Here is a 25,516-nt window from a genome sequence, read left to right as displayed (position 1 = left end):
AGGGCTCCACTGGGGGGAGTAGCACAGGGCCTGACAGATGTGACTTGCCTCTGCTGGTTTCAAGCATCAAACCTGAAACCAATAATGGGCTTACTGATTACTAAGTGTTAGGAAGGAATACTATATTTCAGGGAAATATCCACAGGCAAACAGAAAAGGAGTAAGTAAAACAGAATAGAAAAAGGACAGAGGTAATTGGCTAAGTAAATGAATAGTCTGAAGTATCTGAAATGGCCATTTTTATAGGTCAAAATGGTTGAATATTGGCTATTTCCAGTTTAACGGAATAGAATGAAGCTCCTATTTTAAAATGCTAATATACAACTTAGGACAAATCTAAGTTTTCTTTCTAATATATATTATTTGGAATAAATCTTTTTTTATTAATAAGAGGAGCAACAACTCTATTCATCTGCATACTAGCTGTTATTTCAACTGCTTTCTTTGAGATAAAGAATACAACACAAATTGTATCCACAAGGCATACAGAACCATTTTCTTACAGTGTTTATGTCTTTATGAAAGAAATTTTTAAAGAATAAAATCTCATTGTACATTTTTAATAAATAACAGTAGTTTTCATCTTATAACACAAAATAATCCACAGTAACATCCCTGAAGATATACGGACCAAAAATACCCTATTTAACTTTCTATCTAAGGATTTTATCCTGATAATATAATAAGAGCTAATATTTATTGAGTACTTACTATATATCTGGCATTGATCTCATCACTTCCATATATTAAGTAATTTAATCCTCACAACAACCCTATGGAGTGGATACTACTAATTATCTCTATTTCTGAGATAAAGAAAACTGAAACATAGAATAGTCCAAGGTCATATACTGGTAAGCAACAAAGCCAGGATTTGAACCCAAGCAGTCTGACTTGAGTTATATTTTTAACCACTGTACCTATACTCTGCACAAAAATACAACTACAAGGATATTCATGTCAAAATTATTTAAAATAAGCAAAGATTGGAAATTTTAAAATAAATGATTAGTTAAATAAATTAAGGTATATTCATATAATGGAATATTATGGTACCACTAGAAAAAATGTTGGGGTAAATATTTAATAACATGAAAAATGTTCATTATAAGAAAAAGTATGTTAGAAAACAGAATGTGAATTTATTTTAAGAAAGTATTTAAATATGCATAGAAAAAAGATTGGAAGACTAACAAAACATTAACAGCAGTTATCTCTGAGGATTAAGTTTATAAGTGATTTTTATTTATTTAGTTTAATGTATCAATTTCTATAATGAACAAGTATCACTCCGCAATAAGAAAAATTATTTTTCAACTCCTTTGCAATATAAGGTAAATCAGTGTACTAATCATTTTGAGTAACGTCAAATTATATATTCACTTTTAGATATACTTGATTTTACATAAGCATTTCTATTTAACTTTACCTTCCAAGAGCTGTGAGCTAACATTGACAAAATCAATTTTCTTTCGGAGATATCGCTGATTCAATTTCCAAATGCATGAAATAAATGCATTCTTTTCAGCGGTGCTGCTGGCAACCCATTTATATACTTTTTCAAAATGTAAATCAAATTCAGGATTTTCCTGAAATAAAAATATACAAAAGATATATTGTTTTGGATCATATCCCTTTTTCATTATTATAAAGTCTATATTTCAATAAAATGAAAAGAAGTTGAAGCTGTTCTTTAAAAAAAAATCTCCATTAAAAATCAGCTAAGTGACTTACAGAGAATGGTTCAGAGAATTCAATTTATAGGAAAAACCTTGTTTACCTCCGAAAAGAAGCTGGATAAAAAAACAACACAGTGTTTCGGTAATTTCCTTCCTATGCCCCTTAAGTATATGAGTAGAAGTATAGGATGTCTAGGTAAAAACTTTGTGTCCTGTCTTCCTAGTCTATAAGATGACAATGGTCTCCAGTTTTGACGTGGACCTAATTTTTCTTTTTAAATTGCATATGGGATTTTAGAGTTACACCTATTCTTTGATGATGATGCACTATTATTTGTAACTGTGATCTGACACTAAGTCCTTAGTAAAGAAGATATCTTCTAATTATAACATAGGAGAAAAAAGACAACCTACATCCTGGTGTGGTTTCCAAGAACAAATGAGCTGAAAGCAGGGACTGATTCTGTTTTCAATTCTGAAAAGACAATGATCGAAGGTGCCTCAAAAATAAAAAATGCTGGCTAGCCTTGAAGTTCTTTCGAATGACAAAGAAGCTCAACCTGTGGGAGAAGTGCAGTATGCTCTCTGTCTCTTAAGCCACCTTGCAGCTATGATTTCATACCAGTCTAATATTTCCCACGTGAATGTAGAATCACTTGACTGCTATCTAAAACATGAAAACATATGAATGTATTGTATGCTTTTCTTCACATCCAAGGAATTAAAAATAGATTAAAATGTTCTTAATGTCCAATGGAAGGCTAATAATATATCCGATTCATACAAAGTGTCATTTGGGGGGAAAATGTAAATAAATGCCTTAAAGGAAAGGGAGAGGATATCAGACTTTTACTGTGAACAGTTGGGATAATTTAGGGATCAGTACAATAATCACGTTACAGTTGCATGAAACTACTAATTAGCTCAATAAGCAGAACTGAAACATCAAAAGATTAAAAATCTGTATTTCCAATGAAGAGGTAATTGCATTATCACTTACAAAAAAAATCTAAGAGTATTGGCAACTAATCTAAAACTTGATGGGAAATTATCTCTTCCCTGGGAATATTTCCCATAATGCCATAAAAGAAGCTGAGTGCTCCAGTGGCAACACTCACACAAATCAATGTGTGACACTAAATGGCTAATGTTAGGCTATGTATAAAAATTTTATGTTTAAAAAAAAAATTTTATGTTTTATATCCATATATAGTGTGCACACGCCAAGGTGCCTACATAAAATGAAAAAAAGAAAACAACAACATCCATTAAGAAAGCCAGCAATGAAGCATCAGCGTGAGAAAGCATTCAAATAATCACCAGCAATGTTAGTGAATTATGCAAGTCAGTGGGGTTATAAAGTGCAAAACTATTGAAGGAAAAAGGCTCTTTAATAAATACGCATTTCTAAAAAGCCCTTACCATATTTTCTCTTAAACAGAAACCTACTGAGGGAGGAGGAGCAAGATGGCAGAGGAGTAGGAGACCTAAATTTTGTCTGGTCCCAGGAACTGAGCTGGATAGGGATCAAACCATTCTGAACACCTACGAACTCAACAGGAAATCGATGAAAAGAATAGCAGCAACTCTCTGAACAGAAAAGCGACCACTTTCTGGAAGGTAGGACGTGTGGAGAAGTGAATCCAAGGCGATATTTGGGAGGATAGACGGCGGGGGAGGGGGCTTCAGTCAGTGGCTACCGGCAAGTGATAGAGCCCCGAAGCACAAAATTGGAACTTTTAGAAGTCGGCGCCGCTGAGGGACATATCACTCCAGTGGCTAAGGGGGGGGTGGAACCCTCGTGGGACAGTGTGGTCTCAGGACCACATTTACAAAAATAAGGGTAAATACAATGAAGGGATGGAATATGACTGTAAAGATGAAAATTAGAAAAGTGCTAGGGGAATACTGCACATATAATTCATGGCTTTTTTCCCATGATTCTTTAGTCTTTCAAAGTTAATTTTTTTAATTTTCTTTTTTTTTCTTTTTCCCTTTCTCTCTCTTTTATTTTTTTTTAGGTCACAGTCCAGCTTTTTCTTTTTCCCTTTTTCAACCAACATCTTATCAATCCCTTTTTAAAAAATCTTCTTTATTTTTCATTTTTAGAGTCATATTCTATCCCTTCACAGTAGTTAACCTTATTTTTGGTATATATATAAGTTGTTCTCTCTTTAAAATTTTGGGATACAGTTTCTTCTAACAGACCAAAATATACCCTAAATCTCTAGTGTACGGCTTTGTTCTACTCTCCTGCCTGATCACATTCTCTCCCCCTTTTTTTTTAAATTTCTCTTCTTTCCTTTTTCAACCAACTTCTTATCTTATCAATTCCTTTTATAAAATCTTTTATAATTTTCATCTTCACAGTCATACTCCATCCCTTCATCATATTAATCCATATTTTTGTAAATATATAAGCTTTTCCTTCTTTAAAATTTTGGGAGGCAGTTTCTTCTAAAAGACCAAAATACGCCCAAAATCTAGTATGCCGCACTGATCTATTCTCCAGCCTGATCATATTTGATCATATTCTCTTTTTTTTCTTCCTTTTTTCTTTCCCTTTCTTTCCCCCCGGTTTCAGATCTCTTCTGATTTGTTTAGTGTATATTTTTCTGGGGTCGTTGTTACCCTGTTAGCATTTTGTTCTCTCATTCATCTATTCTCCTCTGGATAAAATGACAAGACGAGGGGCGCCTGGGTGGCTCAGTCGTTAAGTGGCTGCCTTCGGCTCAGGTCATGATCCCAGGGTCCTGGGATCGAGCCCCGCATTGGGCTCCCTGCTAGGTGGAGAGCCTGCTTCTCCTTCTCCCTCTGTCTGCTGCTCTGCCTACTTGTGCTCTCTCTCTCTCTGTGTTAAACAAATAAAAAAAAATCTTTAAAATGACAAGATGGAAAAAATCACCTCAAAAAAAAGAACAAGAGGCAGTACTGACTGCCAGGGACCTAATCAATACGGACCTTAGTAAGATGTCGGAACTAGAGTTCAGAATGACAATTATAAAGATACCAGCTGGGCTTAAAAAAAGCATGGAAGTTACTAGAGAAACCCTTTCTGGAGAAATAAAAGAACTAAAATCTAACCAAGTCGAAATCAAAAAGGCTATTAATGAGGTGCAATAAAAAATGGAGGCTCTAACTGCTAGGATAAATGAGGCAGAAGAGAGAATTAGTTATATATAAGACCAAATGATGGAGAATAAAGAAGCTGAGAAAAAGAGAGATAAACAACTAATGGATCATGAGGGCAGAATTTGAGAGAGAAGTGATACCATAAGACGAAACAATATTAGAATAATTGGGATCCCAGAAGAAGAAGAAAGAGAGAGAGGGGCAGAAGGGTATATTGGAGCAAATTATAGCAGAGAACTTCCCTAATTTGGGGAAGGAAACAGAAATCAAAATCCAGGAGGCACAAAGAACCCCCCTCAAAATCAATAAAAAGAGGTGAACACCCTGACATTTAACAGTAAAACTTACAAGTCTCAGAGACAAAGAGAAAATCCTAAAAGCAGCTTGGGACAAGATGTCTGTAACCTACAATGGTAGAAACATTAGATTGGCAACAGACCTATCCACAGAGACCTGGCAGGCTAGAAAGGACTGGCATGATATATTCAGAGCACTAAATGAGAAAAATATGCAGCTAAGAATACTATATCCAGCCAGGCTGTCACTGAAAATAGAAGGAGAGATAAAAAGCTTCCAGGACAAACAAAAACTAAAGGAATTTGCAAACACAAAACCAGCCCTACAGGAAATATTGAAAGGGGTCCTCTAAGCAAAGAGAGAGCCTAAAAGTAACATAGACCAGAAAGAACACAGACAATAGACAGAACAGTCACATCACAAGCAATACAATGGCACTAAATTAATATCTTTCAATAGTTACCCTGAATGTAAATGGGCTAAATGCCCCAATCAAAAGTGACAGGGGATCAGATTGGATAAAAAAACAAGATCCATTGATATGCTGTCTGCAAGAGACTCATTTTAGACCCAAAGACACCTCCAGATTGAAAGTGAGGGGGTGGAAAACCATTTACCATGCTAATGGACATCAAAAGAAAGCTGGGGTGGCAATCCTTTTATCAGACAAATTAGATTTTAAACCAAACACTATAACAAGAGATAAGGAAGGACACAATATCCTACTTAAAGGGTCTATCCAACAAGAAGATCTAACAATTGTAAATATCTATTCCCCTAACATGGGATCAGCCAATTATATAAGCCAATTAATAACAATATCAAAGAAACGCATCGATAACAATACAATAATAGTAGGGGACTTGGGGCGCCTGGGTGGCTCAGTTGTTAAGCATCTGCCTTCGGCTCAGGTCATGATCCCAGGGTCCTGGGATCGAGCCCCTCATCAGGCTCCCTGCTCTGTGGGAAGCCTGCCTCTCCCTCTCCCACTCCCCCTGCTTGGTTCCCTCTCTTGCTGTGTCTCTCTCTGTCAAATAAATAAAATCTTTAAAAATAAATAAATAAAATTAAAAAAAAAGAGAAAAAAATAATAGTAGGGGACTTTAACACCCCCCTCACTGAAATGGACAGATCATCTAAGCAAAAGATGAACAAGGAAATACAGACTTTAAATGACACACTGGACCAAATAGAGAAGAATACACATTCTTCTCTAGTCCCATGGAACATACTCCAGAATAGATCACATCCTAGTCACAAATCAGGTCTCAACCGGTACCAAAAGCCTGGGATCATTCCCTGCATATTTTCGGACCACAATGCTTTGAAACTAGAGCTCAGTCACAAGAGGAAAGTCGGAAAGAGCTCAAATACATGGAGGCTAAAGAGCATCCTACAAAAGAATGAATGGGTCAACCAGGAAATTAAAGAAGAATTAAAAAAATTCATGGAAACCAATGAAAATGACAATACAACTGTTCAAAATCTTTGGGATGCAGCAAAGGTGGTCCTGAGAGGAAAGTATATAACAATACAAGCCTTTCTCAAGAAACAAGAAAGGTCTCAAATAACAACCTAACCCTACACCTAAAGGAGCTCGAGAAAGAACAGCAAATAAAGCCTAAACCCAGCAGGAGAAGAGAAATAGTAAAGATCAGAGCAGAAATCAATGAAATAGAAACCAAAAGAACAGTAGAACAGATCAACAAAACTAGGAGCTGGTTCTTTGAAAGAATTCATAAGATTGATAAACCCCTGGCCAGACTTATCAAAAAGAAAAGAGAAAGGACCCAAATAAATAAAATCATGAATGAAAGGAGAGATCACAACCACCACCAAAGAAATACAAACAATTATAAGAACATATTATGAGAAACTATATGCCAGCAAATTAGATAATCTGGAAGAAATGCATGCATTCCTAGAGACGTATAAACTACCAAAACTGAACCAGGAAGAAATAGAAAACCTGAACAGACCCATAACCACTAAGAAAATTGAAGCAGTAATCAAAAATCTCCCAACGAACAAGAGCCCAGGGCCAGATGGCTTCCCAAGGGAATTTTACCAAGCGTTTAAAGACTTAATACCTATTCTTCTGAGCTGTTTCAAAGAATAGAATTGGAAGGAAAACTTCCAAACTCATTTAATGAGGCCAGCATTACTTTGATCCCCAAACCAGAAAAACACCCCATCAAAAAGGAGAACTACAGACCAATATCCCTAACGAACATGGATGCAAAAATTCTCACCAAAATACTAGCCAATAGGATCCAACAGTACATTAAAATAATTATTCACCACAACCAAGTGGGATTTATTCCTGGGCTGCAAGATTGGTTCAACATCCACAAATCAATCAATGTGATACAATACATTAATGAAAGAAAGAACAAGAACCATATGATCCTCTCAATAGATGCAGAAATAGCATTTGACAAAGTACAGCATCCTTTCTTGATTAAAACTCTTCAGAGTGTAGGGACAGAGGGTACATACCTCAATATCATAAAAGCCATCTATGAAAAGCTCACAGCGAATATCATCCTCAGTGGGGAAACATAGAGAGCTTTTCCCCTAAGGTCAGGAACACGGCAGGGATGTCCACTATCACCACTGCTATTCAACATAGTACTAGAAGTCCTAGCCACAGCAATCAGACAACAAAAAGAAATAAAAGGCATCCGAATCGGCAAAGAAGTGAAACTCTCACACTTTGCAGATGATATGATACTTCATGTGGAAAACCCAAAAGACTCCACCCCAAAACTGCTAGAACTCATACAGGAATTCAGTAAAGTGGCAGGATAGAAAATCAATGCACAGGAATTAGTTGCATTTATATACACCAACAAGGCAGAAAGAAGAGAAATTAAGGAGTCAATCCCATTTACAATTGCACCCAAAACCAAAAGATACTTAGGAATAAATCTAACCAAAGAGGCAAAGGATCTGTACTCAGAAAACTATAGAATACTCATGAAAGAAATTGAGGAAGACACAATGAAATGGAAAAAGGTTCCATGCTCATGGATTGGAAGAACAAATATTGTGAAGATGTCAGTGCTACCTAGAGCAATCTACACATTTAATGTAATCCCCATCAAAATACCATCAACTATTTTCAAAGAAATGGAACAAATAATCCTAAAATTTGTATGGAACCAAAAAAGACCCTGCATAGCCAGAGGAATGTTGAAAAAGAAAAGCAAAGCTGGTGGCATCACAATTCCGAACTTCAAGATCTATTACAAAGTTGCAATCATCAAGACAGTATGGTACTGGCACAAAAATAGACACACAGATCAATGGAACAGAATAGAGAGCCCAGAAATGGACCCTCAACTCTATGGTCAAGTAATCTTCGACAAAGCAGGAAAGAATGTCCAATGGAAAAAAGTCTTCAACAAATGGTGTTGGGAAAATTAGACAGCCACATGCAGAAGAATGAAACTGGACCATTTCCTTACACCACACACAAAAATAGACTCAAAATGGTTGAAAGGCCTAAATGTGAGACAGGAGTCCATCAAAATCTTATAGAAGAACACAGGCAGCAACCTCTTCAACCTCAGCTGTAGCAACTTCTTCCTAGAAACATCGCCAAAGGCAAAGGAAGCAAGGGCAAAAATGACCTATTGGGACTTCATCAAGATAAAAAGCTTTTGCACAGCAAAAGAAACAGTCTACAAAACCAAAAGACAACCGACAGAATGGGAGAAGATATTTGTAAATGACATATCAGATAAAGGGCTAGTATCCAAAATCTATAAAGAACTTATCAAATTCAGCACCCAAAGAACAAATGATCCAATCAAGAAATGGGCAGAAGATATGAAGACACATTTTTCCAAAGAAGATATCCAAATGGCCAACAGACACATGAAAAAGTGCTCAACATTGCTCAGCATCAGGGAAATCCAAATCAAAACCTCAATGAGATACCACCTCACACCAGTCAGAATGGCTAAAATTAACAAGTCAGGAAACAACAGATGTTAGTGCGGATGCAGAGAAAGGGGAACCCTCCTACACTGGTGGTGGGAATGCAAGCTGGTGCAGCCACTCTGGAAAACAGTATGGAGGTTCTTCAAAAAGTTGAAAATAGAGCTACCCTACAATCCAGCAATTGCACTACTGGGTATTTACCCCAAAGATACAAATGTAGGGATCCGAAGGGGTACGTGCACCCCGATGTTTATAGCAGCAATGTCCACAATAGCCAAACTGTGGAAAGAGCCAAGATGTTCATCAACAGATGAAATCAATAAAGAAGAGGTGGTATATATATACAATGGAATATTATGCAGCAATCAAAAGGAATGAGATCTTGCCATTTGGAACGACGTGGATAGAACTGGAAGGTGTTATGCTGAGCGAAGTAAGTCAATCAGAGAAAGACATGTATCATATGACCTCACTGATATGAGGAATTCTTTTTTTTTTTTTAAAGATTTTATTTATTTATTTGACAGAGAGATAGAGAGAGAGCACAAATAGGCAAAGAAGCAGGCAGATGGAGAGGGAGAAGCAGGCTCCCTGCAGAGCAGGGAGCCCGATGCGGGACTATGAGGAACTCTTAATCTCAGGAAACAAACGAGGGTTGCTAGAGTGGTGGCGGGTGGGAGGGATGGGGTGGCTGGGTGATAGACATTGGGGAGGGTATGTGCTATGGTGAGTGCTGTGAATTGTGGAAGACTGATGAATCATAGACCTGTACCTCTCAAACAAATAATACAATATATGTTAAAAAAAAAAAAAGATAGTAGGAAGGGAAAAATGAAGGGGGGAAATCGGACGGGGAGACGAACCATGAGAGACTATGGACTCTGAGAAACAAACTGAGGGTTCTAGAGGGGAGGGGGGTGGGGGGATGGGTTAGCCTGGGATGGGTATTAAAGAGGGCACGTACTGAATGGAGCACTGGGTGTTATACACAAACAATGAATCATGGAACACTACATCAAAAACTAATGATGTAATGAATGGTGATTAACATAATAAAATAAAATTAAAAAACAAAACAAAACAAAAAAACCAAAACAGAAACCTACCAAGAAAGTCTCTACTCTTGATCTTTTCCCATGGTAACAGAATTTATTAAATAATTTATTAAAGTGTTTTGGGTGCCCCTTAGGGATAAAGCAGCAGTGGCCCAGTGTGACTAAAATACTTAAAGGGGCGCCTGGGTGTCTCAGTCCTTAAGCGTCTGCGTTCGGCTCAGGTCATGAAACCAGAGTCCTGGGATTGAGCCGGGTTCCCTGCTCAGCGGGGAGCCTGCTTCTCTCTCTCCCACTCCCCCTGCTTGTGTTCCCTCTCTTGCTGTGTCTTTCTCTGTCAAATAAATAAATAAATAAATAAATAAATAAATAAATAAATAAATAAAATCTTAAAAAAAATAAAGGCATTTGCCACATTTGTTAGAAATCTGAATTCTGAATTGCATATTCTAGACAAGCAAAGCTCTCCTAAAGTTGTTTTTGCTTCATTTAAAAAATATTTTACACTCTAGCCAACTGCCTGTCAATTCGTCTAGCCTTTAGTTCCCCAGAGTCTGTACCAGGTAAAACGGTAAAGTCAGACTTTTATTTTATTGGATTGCTCCTCAAAGGTAGCTTCTATTTCTTTGTGCCTTTTAAGTAAATGTGTGAGACTTCAAGGGTTAAGTCAAAGGGCACCTGCAGTTACATTAATGTAAGCCTTGCTATCAGCCCCATCACAAGTGGGTGTGATGCAAAACATTCCTGCGGAAGGAAGATGCAGGGCAGGGTTAGAGAGGCTGAAGGGAAGGAGGACTGAATTTCACCAGAGGAGCTCTACTTAATTTTTTTGAAAAAAGGGTATTGCTGTGAAAAGCCTTGACTTGTCAGAAATAAATGTGGTCCTTTAACATGATTATTACATTATTCAATTTTCTTAAAGTTTGAGTGTGGCTTCAGTGAAAAGTATAGTATTTACATTCTTATATCTTATTCTTTAAGTTCCTGAAAATAAGGTGTGTAACTCACCACCACTTCCTTTACTTGAGCCACAAATACGAAACCATGGCCTCAAAAGTCTAGCCTGGTTGCCTCAGCTGATGTTGCTACATTAATTCATGAAGATGAACTAAGGAAGACTCACTTTGGTTATAGTGTTACACATGATGTTGAACTAGGTTTTACCAAAACAATGAAGGCTTTTAAAAAACTACTCACAACACTTTAAAATGTGTACTAATACATGGATTTTATACTAAATATACCTAACCTAAATACCAAAATAAATAGTTATTTTGCTCCTGTGTACATAATTTGTGCACAAACATTAACTAAAGCTCAAAAAAAGCAAAAACAATGAAACAACATGCATACAGACTTATTTAGTAGCTTGAGACTGAAGAGTGGGAGAATGGAAGGTTTAATAATACACTTTAGACTAATTCTTGGTGAGTTGGTAGAGGAGAGGGTTACAAAACAAGAAGTTTAGATCATCTTAGAAGCCATACTACTACATTAGAAAATGAAAGACGCTTTCTGAACATAGGTCAAAGAACTAAGAAAAACATACTTTAATAGCATCCTTGGCATCTACCACAGCAAGGTCTCGAAGGGCCCAAGCAATCTGCCTTTTGTAGAAATCTCCTTTATCAGATTTCTTGACTTTGACCATCTTCACCTGCACAGGGCGTTCAGTTGTCACTGTTGAGTAAAACACACTTTCATCAGAAATACTCATTTATTTTTCATCCATTCATCCACTCATTGCAAATACAGCTGTCAGGTGCATGTACATGACACTAAAACAGGAGTAGTATTTCCTAATATCTGCCATGACTGAGGAATGCTCAGAGCATCAAAGGGAACATCTAAGTCAGATAACAGGGTCAGAGGCAGGTTCCTTGTGAAGTAAAGCTGCAGACCAGTTTTGAAAGAATAGTATGAGCTCTAAAGAATGACTGATATATGTGAAGCCAAAGGGGCTTGAAAGAGCCTAACACCATTTCAGAACCACGCTAAGTGGTTCAGTATGGATTGTTCGTGCAATAGAGTGGATGGAAATGAAGTTACAAAAAAAGATGAAAGTTCAGATCACAAAGGGCCTTTGGGGTTGTGGAGGTGCTCTTAGAGGATTTTAATTAGGGAAATGACATGCTCTAATTTGTTTCTAAAAATCACTGTCAGCAGAATAGTGGATGGATTGAACACCAGTACATTTAAAAATTTAGATGAAGTGGTTGAATCTCTAAAAAATGTAACTTACCAAAACTGACTTAAGAACAGAAAATACAGAAAATTCTATAAGCATTAAAGAAATTGCATTAGTAAGTGAAAAATCTCTTCCCCAAAACCTAGTCCAACACAGTTTTACTGGTATCTTTTGCCAAGTTTTCAAGGAAACATCCCAAACATAAAAAACTATTCCACTGTACAGAAAACAAGGGAACACTCCCAACTTACTTTATTGCTTTGGTTGTAAGGACAAAGATAGTGTACAAAAGAAAATTATAGGACCATGCCATTAATGAACATGGGTGAAAAATCTTATAACTACAAATATACAAATAACTACAAACAAATACGGCAATGGCAAGCTTAATCCAAGGCCATATACAAAAGATAGTATTTCATTTCACCAATTCTGAGATGTACATTTTTTCCCCACATTTTAACATCTCTGAAATCAGAATATGTCCTAACAATTGATGCAATATCATAGCATTTTTTTAAGTGGTACATAAAATAATATACTGTATAATTGATGGCATATGGTACATCATGATTGAGTTAGGTTATCCCAAGAACTCAATTTATCATTTGAAAAGCCAAGTACAATTACTCACCACACTAATAAATTAAGGAAGTATATGATAATCTCAGTGATTTGAAAAAGCATTTGATAAATGACATATCAGATAAAGGGCTAGTATCCAAAATCTATAAAGAACTTATCAAACTCAACACCCAAAGAACAAATGATCCAATCAAGAAATGGGCAGAAGATATGAAGACACATTTTTCCAAAGAAGACATCCAAATGGCCAACAGACACATGAAAAAGTGCTCAACATCGCTCGGCATCAGGGAAATCCAAATCAAAACCTCAATGAGATACCACCTCACACCAGTCAGAATGGCTAAAATTAACAAGTCAGGAAACGACAGATGTTGGCGGGGATGCGGAGAAAGGGGAACCCTCCTACACTGGTGGTGGGAATGCAAGCTGGTGCAGCCACTCTGGAAAACAGTATGGAGGTTCTTCAAAAAGTTGAAAATAGAGCTACCCTACAATCCAGCAATTGCACTACTGGGTATTTACCCCAAAGATACAAATGTAGGGATCCGAAGGGGTACGTGCACCCCGATGTTTATAGCAGCAATGTCCACAATAGCCAAACTGTGGAAAGAGCCAAGATGTCCATCAACAGATGAATGGATAAAGAAGATGTGGTATATATACACAATGGAATATTATGCAGCCATCAAAAGGAATGAGATCTTGCCATTTGCAATGACGTGGATGGAACTGGAGGGTGTTATGCTGAGCGAAATAAGTCAATCAGAGAAAGACATGTATCATATGACCTCACTGATCTGAGGAATTCTTAATCTCAGGAAACAAACTGAGGGTTGCTGGAGTGGTGGCGGGTGGGAGGGATGGGGTGGCTGGGTGATAGACATTGGGGAGGGTATGTGCTATGGTGAGCACTGTGAATTGTGGAAGACTGCTGAATCACAGATCTGTACCTCTGAAACAAATAATACAATATACGTTAAAAAAAAAGAAGATAGCAGGAGAAGAATGAAGGGGGGAAATGGGAGGGGGAGACGAACCATGAGAGACAATGGACTCTGAAAAACTGAGCGTTCTGGGGGGGGGGGGCGTGGGAGGATGGGTTAGCCTGGTGATGGGTATTAAAGACGGCACGTTCTGCGTGGAGCACTGGGTGTTATATGCAAACAATGAATCATGGAACATTACATCAAAAACTAATGATGTGGGGCGCCTGGGTGGCTCAGTCGTTAAGCGTCTGCTTTTGGCTCAGGTCATGATCCCAGGGTTCTGGAATCGAGCCCTGCATCAGGCTCCCTGCTCAGTGGGAAGCCTGCTTCTCCCTCTCCCACTCCCCCTGCTTGTGTTCCCTCACTCACTGTCTCTCTCTCTGTCAAATAAATAAATGAAATCTTTAAAAAAAACCCAAAAACTAATGATGTAATGTATGGTGATTAACATAATAAAAGATTTTTTTAAAAAAAGAAAAAGCATTTGATAAAATTGAACATCCAGTGATAAAAAACCAAAAAGAAAAAAAAGTAAAAAATCAGGAACAGGGCGCCTGGGTGGCTCAGTCGTTAAGCGTCTGCCTTTGGCTCAGGTCATGATCCCAGACTCCCTGGGATGGAGTCCCACATCGGGCTCCCTGCTCGTCAGGAAGCCTGCTTCTCCCTCTCCCACTCCCCCTGCTTGTGCTCTCTCTCTCTGACAAATAAATAAATAAATCTTTAAAAAATTAAAGTCTTAAAGATGTATTAGTGCTAATAAGTTATTATTTATGATAGTATCAAAAATCTAGGAATAAATACAACATATGGGCAAAACCTTTAAAACTATATAACTTATTGAAAGCCTTTAAAACTGTAAAACTTATTGAAAGGCATTAAAGAAGACCTAGGTAAATGGAGAACTACACCATTTCCATGGACAAGAAGACTCATAAAAATGCAAGTTCTTTTTGAACTGAACTACATATTCAAAACAATTCCAATTAAAATCCCAACAAAATCTGGCACTTGCCAAGTGGATTCTAAAATTTAGGTAGAAGAATAAAGAACCAAAACAAGACAAAATAAAAACCAGATATAGGAGAGACCAGAAATAGGTACATTCACATTCATCACTACAAACATGGAAACAGGTAAATTAAATACTAGAATGTGAATGACAAAATTATAAAACTTTTAGAACATAGTATAGGAGAATACTTCTGTTACTCCAGGAAAGTACATCTTTTTTTTTTTTTTTTTTTAAGTAGGCTCCACACCCAGCATCAAGCCCAATGTGGGGCTTGAACTCATAACCCTGAGATCAAGACCTGAGCTGAGATCAAGAGTTGAACGCTCAACCAACCAAGAGGCACCCTTCTAGGAAAGTATATCTTAAATAAGATAAAAAAGTGGAAGCCATAAAGGATCAGATTGATTAATGTGATTTCATTAGAATTATAAATTTCATTAAAAAGTATCAAAAGCTGGGGTGCCTGGGTGACTTAATCATTAAGCATCTGCCTTCACCTCAGGTCATGATCCCGGGGTCCTGGGATTGAGCCCCATATCAGGCTCCCTGCTCAGCAGGAAACCTGCTTCTCCCTCTCCCATTCCCCCTGCTTATGTTCCCTCTCTCGTTGTGTCTCTCTCTGTCAGATAAATAAATAAAATCTTTAAAAAAAAAAGTATCAAAAAGCTAATACACAAGCCACAAACTGGGATGCATATAACCAACACAGGATTAGTAAATATACAGAATTTGTACAAATCAGTAAAAGGACAACCAACACAACAGAGAAATGAGCAAAAGGTTTTAAGGCAAATTTCTAAGACAAGGAAACTAAATGGCCAATAAATTCATGAAAAGATGCTTAATTTCATCATTAATAGGGAAGTGAATTTTTTTTTTTTTTAAGATTTTATTTATTTATTTGACAGAGAGAGAGATAGCGAGAGCAGGAACACAAGCAGGGGGAATGGGAGAGAGAGAAGCAGGCTTCCTGCCGAGCAGGGAGCCTGATGTGGGACTCGATCCCAGGACACTGGGATCATGACCTGAGCCGAAGGCAGACACTTAACAACTGAGCCACCCAGGCGCCCATAGAGAAGTGAAATTTAAAACCACATAGAGATACTATTTTATGTACTATTTCCACCAGGTTGGAATCAATTAAGTCTGCCAAAACCAAGTGTCAAAACCAAGTTTTAAGTAGGATGTAGAGAAAGAACTCCAGAGAAAGAACTCCAAACAACACTGCTTGTGGAATTGAAAACCAGTGTAACTACTTTTGAAAATAATTTGGTATTAGAGTAGTGTTGAGCATTTACATGCCTATGACTCAGCAATTTTACATTTAGTATCTACCCTAGAAAATTCTTGCCTGTATACACGAGGACACAAGGACAAACATGTTCACAGAAGTGCTGTCTGAACATTAAAACTGGAAAACAAACCTAATGTTCATCACTGGTAGGATGCTTAAGTAAACTGGTACTCTCATAGAGTAGAAAACTCCACAGGAGTGAAAACGAAAGAATTACAGTTATATGAAAAAAGAGAAAACTCATGAACATGAACATAATGTTGAGTGGAAAAAGTCACAAAAGGATATATGCACTATGATTCAATTCGTGTAAATTTCAAAGACATGCAAAACTAAATAATATGTTATTTGAGATTACAAACATATATAGTAAAATGATAAAAGCAAGGAAAGACTGAACCAAAATTCAGGATACTAGTTACCTCTTAATGAGTGAGGGAAGGGAATGGGATTAGGGAACGATACACAGGACACTTCAAAGGTAATGGTAATATTCTTACACTGGGTGATAAGCATGTGAGTGTTCCCTGTATGGTTAGTCTTTGAACCTTATATATACTATAGATTCCATTTTATCTACTCAATATATAATTAAAGACAACTTTAAAAATGAATTTGTTGGCCCAAGAGTTTTTCCAATTATAAAGACAATGAGAATATATATAAAGATTTTATTTACTTATTTTGTCAGAGAGAGAGAGAGCACAAGCAGGGGGAGTGACAGGCAGAGGGAGAAGCAGGCTCCCTGCTGAGCAAGGAGCCTGATGTGGGACCTGGTCCCACGACCTAAGCAGAAGGCAGATGCTTAACTGACTGAGCTACCCAGGCATCCCGAGACAATGAGAATATTAAAAACAAGGGGGAAAAGTCCCCTGGGGAATAAAACAATAAAAGAATGCCAAACAAGAGCTTTTTCTTACTAAATACCCACCTGTGGCACACAAAAAACAGTTCTTTTTCTTTTTTCCTGCTTTGCAAACGTTGACAATACTCAGCAGGCGTTCATCATTTGGTGTAAAAATGTCTCTTTGTAATGCATGCTTGATTGCTGTCATTCTTAATCAGCTGAAAAAAATGGAGAGTATAGATATTAAGCTCATTCTCAAAATCATTCTATCTCATATTGTTTCATTTATGATTTTAAAAATTATCTTATTTATGGCTAATAAGCATAGGAAGAATGATTTCATATATCAACACATCAACTTCATGAAAATAAAAAGTCATATGATTGGAAAAGAAATTAGAGAACGAACGTTATCAAACTCTAAAATCTCTGGAAGTGCTTACCAAATATTATGATATGAAAAAAAATAAAAACCCATGCTCAATCTTTAAATATAAATTTCCTATATAAGGAGCTCTTACAACTCAACAATAAAAAAACAAATAACACAATTAAAAACTGAGCAAAGGATTTGAATAGACATTTCTCCAAAGAAAATATACAAATGGCCAATAAGCACACGAAAAGATGCTCAACATCATTAACCACTAGGGAAATGCAAACCAAAACCAAATGTGCTAACTATCACTTTACACTCACTAGAATGACTAACATTAAAAAGACAAGTGTTGGTAAAGATGTGGAGAAAAAGAACTCTTTCATACATGGTTGGTGATTGTAAAATGGTGCAGCTACTTTGGAAAAACAGTTTGACAGTTCCTCAAAAACTTAAATATGAAATTACCATATGACCCACCAATTCCATTCCTAGATACATACTCAAGAGAACTCAAAATATATGTCCACACAAAAACTTGTACATAAATGTTCATAGCAGCATTATTGACGATAGCCAAAAAAACAGAAACAACTCAAATATCCACCAATTAATGAACTGATACAACAAAACGAAGTACATCTATACTGTGGAGTATTATTTGGCCATAAAAAAGGAACGAAGTACTGATATATGCTACAACATTGATGAAACTTGAAAACATTATGCTAAGTGAAAGAAGCCAGTTAAAAGACCACATATGTTATGATTCTGCTTACATGAAATGTCCAGAGTAGACAAATGCATAAAGACAAAATGATTTGTGGCTGCCAGGGGCTAGGGGCAAGAAAGACTGTTAATGGGTATGGGGTTTCTTTTGGGGTGATGAAAATGCCCTTGAATTTGATAGTAGTGATGGTTGTGTAACCTTGTGAATATACTAAAGACTACTGAATTATACACTTGAGAGGGTGAATTTTATAGTATACAAATTATATCTCAATAAAGCTATTATAAAGAGGTTTCCACTTATCTCCTTTTTCTCACTAAATTCAATGTCTTTTTTCAAATACCAACTTAAGTTAAATACTTTTTAAAATCTCTTTTCAACTTTATTTTTAAATATATATATTTGTATGTATGTATATTACTATTTTCCAGTGCAAATGTGTGGTATTTCATACATGTGAACTTGCTTAGGAAATTAACTTCTAACACTCTTTCTATGGGAAAATTAAGAAACTATGAATTTCAAATAAATGACATAGAATAAATTTTTATAATACATTGACACTTTTGGAAACCAGGGATCTCTTATATTTTACTCAATCTGTGAAATTTTGATCTCTGCTCCAAGTCAAAAAATTGCTTTTCTCACAAAAAATCACATCTTCCCACTTCCATTCCTTTTCCACCTCATCTTAGCCTCTAGTCTTCTGACCTCCCCCTCCTTCCTGTTCTCATTATCTATCTGGCTTCTCCAAGCTTAATTTCTTTTCCAACCTAGCCTGGAGGCAGTGTTCACCCACACGCTCCTTCAATTATCTTACTGTTTGTAGACTTGTTCACCATGTTTTATCAATCTCCATGAACTGTATTTTTCCCCACTTCTTATGGGCTACTATATACCACTTAAGAAGGCCATGTATCTATGTTCACTGCATTCATTACAAATAGCTAAATCTGTTCAAAGCTAGACTTCCACTGTTGCTCAGCAACCCTTTAACATTTCCTTTGATGACTCCTCTTCCTATTCCCCATCAGTGTGTTGCAAATCTTATTTATCTTCTTCAATCCCCAACGCTAGTGTCAGCAAATGATGTCACCATCTATGCGGCAGAAGATTTAGAAGCCATGGAGTACAGTCTTTCCCAGTTGCTTTCTTCTCCATCTCTTTACATCTTCACCCATCCTAACATCCTTTCCACCTATTGCAAAATTTTGTGCCCATGTTCCTAATCACTTAGTATGTTCCAGGGCCTAGACACTGATTTAAAAGCTTTACTCCACCCTACGATCAAGCTACACTGGATAATGGCCACTTTACTTCTCTATCTCTGGGCTTTGTTCATGCAATTTCCTTTTCCTGTAATTCTTTTCCTCCTAGGAAATTCCAACTCATTCTTCAGGATCCTGCTAAAATGTCACCTCTTCTGTGAAGTAGTCACACACACACAAAGAATAATTCTTTTACACTTCTCAAACATACCCTCTACTCTGCTAACATAGCACTTACAAACCCTATTTTCTAGTTAGTTGTAGTCTTTCTCCCATTAAAAGTAGCTCTTTGTAGGAAAGGATCATACCTTCTTCATCTTTGTATTCCTAGAACTTGGCAAAGACATAGCAGGCATTTCAAAATTAAGCAAAATGATAGCACCAAATGACATGACAACTATAGTTTCCCTGATTCCCCTTTCCAACTCTCTCATCTGTAAGCAAATGTCTGGGTTCAAAATCAGTCATATTTGATTCTCCTCCTCCATTGTCAACATGAAATCTGCTGCCACATTCTTCTGATTTCCCCTCATCTACATATAATTTACCCTTCCTTTCTGTCCCCACTGCTAACACACTAATCCAGGTTCACATCAACTACATCCATTATTTCAGTATCTAGTTATCTCTTTTCAAGTTTCCACAATCCCCAAACCCTGGATAAACAAATAATATTAAAACATAGCTTTCATCACCACATGCTCCTGCTCAACATTTTCCTAAGTTTCCCAAATACAGATCTTCCAGTCCAAGCCCTCTTCTAGGTGCAGTCTTTGCATCTTTGCTTAGTGCTTTTCCATGCAGGGAGTATCATCTATCCAAACCCTAATTACACTTCATGGTTTATGAGAATTGATTCAATAATGATCTTAATCCAAACTGATCTCTCCTCTCAATTGCTAGAGCACTATTTGTATTTCCCACAAAATCAAGCACTTGCTGTCCAATTGGTTATCATAAGCTTGTAGATCTCAAGAACTTGCTTGAAAGAGGGAGAGAGAGGAAAAGATGCTCCAGCATAGTTCTGTGTTCTTTCTTAGCAGGTACTCAGCAAATACCTCTTGAGATCACCTGAACTGAATAGTAAAAACTGGTCAAATGAGTAATAGTGGCCAACCTTTACCACACAGTCCCTCTTTGGTCGAAAGCAACAATGAGTGTATGGGAAGTGTAAAGCAAGAGAGGACTGGTTATACCTCATAAAGGAGTTAGGCACAATGGAAAGCACTATGTGACCCTTATTCATTCAGCAAATACTGATGCCTACTAAGTGCCATGCACTATACTACATTAGAGATGAATATGACGGGCATGTTCAGGAAGACAAGAACATCGTGCCTCAGTGGCATTTACATTCTAAGGGTTGAGTCTTTAGAGTACTTTTGTTTAAGTCAGTGAATAAATCACTAGAGATCCTCTAAAACTATTTTCCAGGTTTAAGAATCCATGTCTGACCACGTTCCAGAAGTAGTCAGCCACTGTTTTCTGTACTGGTTCTTGTTACCTTAAACTCAGTTGGACCATTACACTGCGTGACAAAGAGCTTGTCATTGTGAGAGTCCGCATGGGTTGGGCCCTATATGCTATCGAGGCAACTCAGCAAGTGGAGCATTGTCAACCACAAGAGAAAACTGTGCACAGAGACAGGGGAATGCGCTTCAGAGATCTAGAAGAAAATGTGGATTTGGACAAAGAAGGCACTGTCACGTCCTCCTCTCCTGGTCCACGCCAAAGAGCAAATGACCAGGGCCATTTTGCACCAATGCAATCTGGTTCTTATGGGTGAAACCGGGAAGGGACGCGTCAGAATTGGTCTCCCAGCCCCTAGAGCAACGAGGAATTGGTGGATGCTCCCAGCGGCCTCTGCGCCTTACCCAGACAGGCGGGGAAAGGAAGGGAGGCCAGGCGGCGGAGAGACAGGTACCCGACCCCGGACGCGGAGCCAGCAGCGGGACTGAAGCGCCGCCTCAGACCTTGGCGCCCGCCTGTCTGCTCATCTGCCCACCGCCGCCGGAACTACTGGGCAGCCACGACCCAAGGCTTACCGCAAGGCCGGACCGAGCCCGGCTGTGCCGAGGCGGGTCCTCCAAGACAGAGACCGGACAAGGCCGGGACGGCCACCGCTACTAGGACGAGCTCAATTGAGCCGTTCAGCCACCACTTCCCATTTCCGGGCACGTGACAAACTCCACGCCGGAAGTCGACCCCGTAGAAAAGGAAGGAGAGGAGGTGATGGGCGTGGCGAAGCGGGCTAGGTCCCGCCTGAGGGGCGTGTCAAGGATAGGCAGGGGCGGGGCCTCCGTCGCTCGGAGACTGACTTGGCATCCGGGAATTTGGTGTTGCATGCTATTACTTTCCTAAGAAGAGTCATTTATTGAGATATTTTCCGCAATTTCCTTTAATAAACTATCCGATTTCGGCGCCAGGGCGGCTCAGACGGTTAAACATCTGCCTTCTGCTTAGGTCATGATCCCAGAGTTCTGGGATCGAGCCCCGCATTGGGCTCTTGGCTCAGCGGGGAGCCTGCTTCTCCCTCTCCTGCCTCTCCCCCTGCTCATGTTCTCTCTCTCTGTATATATCTCTCTCAAATGAATAAAATAAAATAAAATAAAATAAATCTTTAAAAAAAAAGAAACTATCCGATTGTTTTCTTTTTTTGTATATGTAAAGGTCTGTTAACCCTAGGTCCTTGCTACTTATAGCATGGGGAGTTTAAATAACTTAAATCAGAATTACTGAGGGGCGGGACTCAACTTCAGTACTCTCAATATCTTCCGAGAAGATCCTAAAATGCAGCTCAGGTGGAGAACCATTGATGTAGTGACCTTGACAGTCAAAGTGTGGTCCTGAGACCAGATGCTGGGCATGGGGGGGGGGGGGGGGAGGGGTTTAGATACTGCAGACTCTCTGGCTCACTTCAGATCTATTGAATCCGAATCTGCATCTTAACAAAATGACACCTATGCACATTTAGTTTGAGAAGCACAGATGATGCCAAGTTTGCTGGTTGCAAGACAGATAATTCATATTCCATATTCCTGACGCTGGTTTTATGCCAGGTACCTTCACCCAGGTGCAGAGGTGATTCAGACATAAATCTTACCCTGACAAGTTCGCAGGTTGGTAGGTACAAATACATATAAAATAAGATACAAAATAAGGGACCAAAGAAATGTACAGGTCAGTTAAGTGTGCTGGGAATTCAAAGGTGTGACTTCTTTGCTCCTGCTCAACACAGCCCTTTGCAGATGTTCTGCAGGAATCCATTCAAATGTGCATTCATTTATTTGACAAATGGTGCCACCTCTATACTAGGCATTGTGTCAGGTGCTGGAGATACAAAGGCAGGGATCCCATTCAGAAGAGGGCACACTCTCATTGGGGAAAGAGAATGAAATACAGGGATAAATTATAGTTTGGTGAGGTATATCCAACAACAAAGGTAGACAAAAGAGACTACCATGGGACTGCAAAAGAAGAAGTGACTCATTCTGTCAGGGATGGGAGAGAAAAATAAGCTCTGTAAAGTATCTTTCAGTGTTTATCTGAATATATAATTTGTTGGAAAAAGTCAGAATTAATAAGGACCTACTTGCTACTGAGATTAATATGCTCTAGTTAATGCTATTTGGAATGCTTTTCAATTTCATTAAATGATTTTCCTTTTAAGAGCTGGATCTGTATCTAGTCCTATCTTTATTTATTATTTTTTTTAAAGATTTTATTTATTTATTTGACAGAGAGAGACAGAGCGAGAGAGGGAACACAAGCAGGGGGAGTGGGAGAGGGAGAAGCAGGCTTCCTGCCTCACAGGGAGCCTGATGTGGGGCTTGATCCCAGGACACTGGGATCATGACCTGAGCCGAAGGCAGATGCTTAACGACTGAGCCACCCAGGCGCCCCTAGTCCTATCTTTAAGAAGACCCATTTGGCCCTTCGTGCTCAGACTAGAACTCTTACTGTCGACGCTATTTATGTGACAATTGCATGTGCTATTTTGTCCTATTATGCTTTTTTTTTTTTCTTTTTAACAACTGTATGTTTGTGGCCCTCTTCAAAGCTGTGAAGTGAACAGCATTTCAGAAGTCTGGACTTCTTCCTTAAACTCCAGATTTGTGTATAGACTGCCTCCCCAACATTTCCACTTGCGTGTCTTGTCAGGCATCTCAACCTTATAGGTCCAAAATTAAATTCTTCTCTCCCCTCTCCCCTCTTGGGTTTCCCCAGAGTAGAGGCTGAAACAAAGGCTTATGTACAGTAGTTTATTTGGGGTTTTGACCCCAGGGAGCAAGAGTAGGAGAAGGGGGAGGAAAAGTAAAATAAGGAAGTGGGAGAGGCAATATAATGATGTTTTATTTCATTGGTCATCACCACATTTGAATGCTCTCTTGATCTCTTAAGACCTTCTGAGAAGTTTCATGAGATGTCTCAAAACTGCCCACTAAAGGCAAGAACGAAGCCCAAGGTGACCAAGTAATAGAGTTTCAAGTTCACTGAATTCCATGCTGTGTATTCTGGTGGAAATATCCCTCCACCCAACCCCTGGAGAACTAATTATTATTATCTAGCAAACCCCAAATTTGAGAGTCAGGAAACATAAATCTATAAGTGAGTCATTGATAAGATGGGCCAATCCTTCTCCAATTCCTGGGTTTCTGGAGCCATGTCTTTAACTGTTCAGGGATACTCTTTATTGGTTGGTTTTGAGCATTTACCACATCTTGTAGGACAACACCTCAATCCCAAGAGGCACATTAACTGGGTTTGTAGCAAGCCACTCCACTATTTTTATGAGCCTGGCTGCTTCCGCGTGATGAGGAATATTTCAATATCAGTGGATTCCATGGTGATGTGTATAATTGTCACTTTGTGGTTGGTTTGGTTTTTAGCTGTGAAATGGATTCCTTGGTTGAGATAATGTTGATCACGAATGTTATAATTCTGGTGATCATGGATGTTGGCAGAGGCACTGCGGGCAAGACAGAAAAACCTAGACATCTGTAAAGATTTTTTTTCAGGCCACTTCTCTCTATAAAGCAATCTAGGAAGAATACTCCTCCAAGCTCTGCCAGCTGGGAAGATTCCCCTTCACCTTTGTTCTTTAGATCCATCCTTGCGTGGAGCTATTGTGCAAGAGCAGTCCAGTTTTGCCTGCCTACCAACGTAATATGTCAACTCATCTGCGAACCAGGTTTAAATTTTTCATTCTGTGTTAGGTGGTCATGGGGACCTCGCAAAAGGCTGTAGGAGTGAGTTGATGAACAGATGTCCGTGCTGTAGAAGTAAGTGCCAGGAATCGGATTCACCCACAAGTTTACTTGTGTCTGCTGGATGTGCTCAGCCTCAATCCTATACCATTTCCATACTTCATACATTCCTGCTGTATCCGTGTGCTTATGACTTGAAGGATCTGATCCTGTGCGGCCCACGATAAATAGCTCTAGTTTTCCCAGTGACTAGTTCTCTGACTCAGAAGGCGTGGCCTTGCAGAACATGAGGGACCTGAACTGCAACTCTCTTACTGGGGGCTTTCCAGAAATGCCAAAGTGTTTTTTATCTATCATAGATCCCTCTAGCACCATTAGATCTGCTCAGACAAATGGCCTGAGCGTTAAGTAACTTGCATTAGAGCCCTTGTGGGAACATATCCAAGCGATGGGTACTTGGTTTCACAAGTTCACTCCAACATCCGGACTTCTGAGAAACACATTCTGGTGGTGGTTCTTTAGTCTCACGTGATAAATTCATTCTTTTTTTTTTTAAGATTCTATTTATTTATTTATTTATTTGAGAGAGAGAGAGAGAGAGAGCACACAAGCAGCTGGAGGCACAGAGGGAGAGGGAGAAACAGACTCCCCGCCGAGCAGGGCGCCCGATGAGGGGCTTGATCCCAGGACCCTGGGCTCATGACCTGAGCCGAAGGCAGACACTTAATTGACTGAGCCACCCAGGCGCCTTGGTAAATTAATTCTAACATTCTTGTTTCTGTCTTCTGATTCCTTTTTCAATACTCATTCAGAATTATTCTAACATCTCATTTAGCACAGGCCACCATCATATCCAAGTTTTAAGGAGATATCAAGGTCTTGTATTAGAACTGACTCTAGATGTCATTGCCA

The 25,516-nt window shown here is 38.6% G+C and overlaps 1 protein-coding gene across 5 annotated transcripts in view; it reads right to left on the bottom strand.

The window, feature by feature from the left end:
* Positions 1–21,595, bottom strand: part of EXOC1 (exocyst complex component 1) — a 68,293-nt gene extending 46,698 nt beyond the window's left edge. For all 5 annotated transcript variants that reach the window (XM_064584512.1, XM_064584513.1, XM_064584514.1 and 2 more), the window contains exons 1-4: positions 21,443–21,595; positions 17,108–17,241; positions 11,658–11,788; positions 1,430–1,589 (exon numbers count right to left, since the gene is read on the bottom strand). In XM_064584512.1, the coding sequence (XP_064440582.1) occupies positions 1,430–1,589; positions 11,658–11,788; positions 17,108–17,231 (415 nt within the window). In that variant the 5' untranslated portion in view covers positions 17,232–17,241; positions 21,443–21,595. The remainder of the gene's footprint in view (positions 1–1,429; positions 1,590–11,657; positions 11,789–17,107; positions 17,242–21,442) is intronic.
* Positions 21,596–25,516: the final 3,921 nt, after the last annotated feature.

Source organism: Mirounga angustirostris, unplaced genomic scaffold (genome assembly GCF_029215605.1).
Source record: "Mirounga angustirostris isolate CCGP_5_RB_7025 unplaced genomic scaffold, mMirAng1.0.hap1 SCAF_2, whole genome shotgun sequence".
Classification (NCBI taxonomy): Eukaryota; Metazoa; Chordata; class Mammalia; order Carnivora; family Phocidae; genus Mirounga; species Mirounga angustirostris.
The sequence above is the reverse complement of the archived record's forward strand: the minus strand, read 5'-3'. Positions and strand labels throughout refer to the sequence as shown.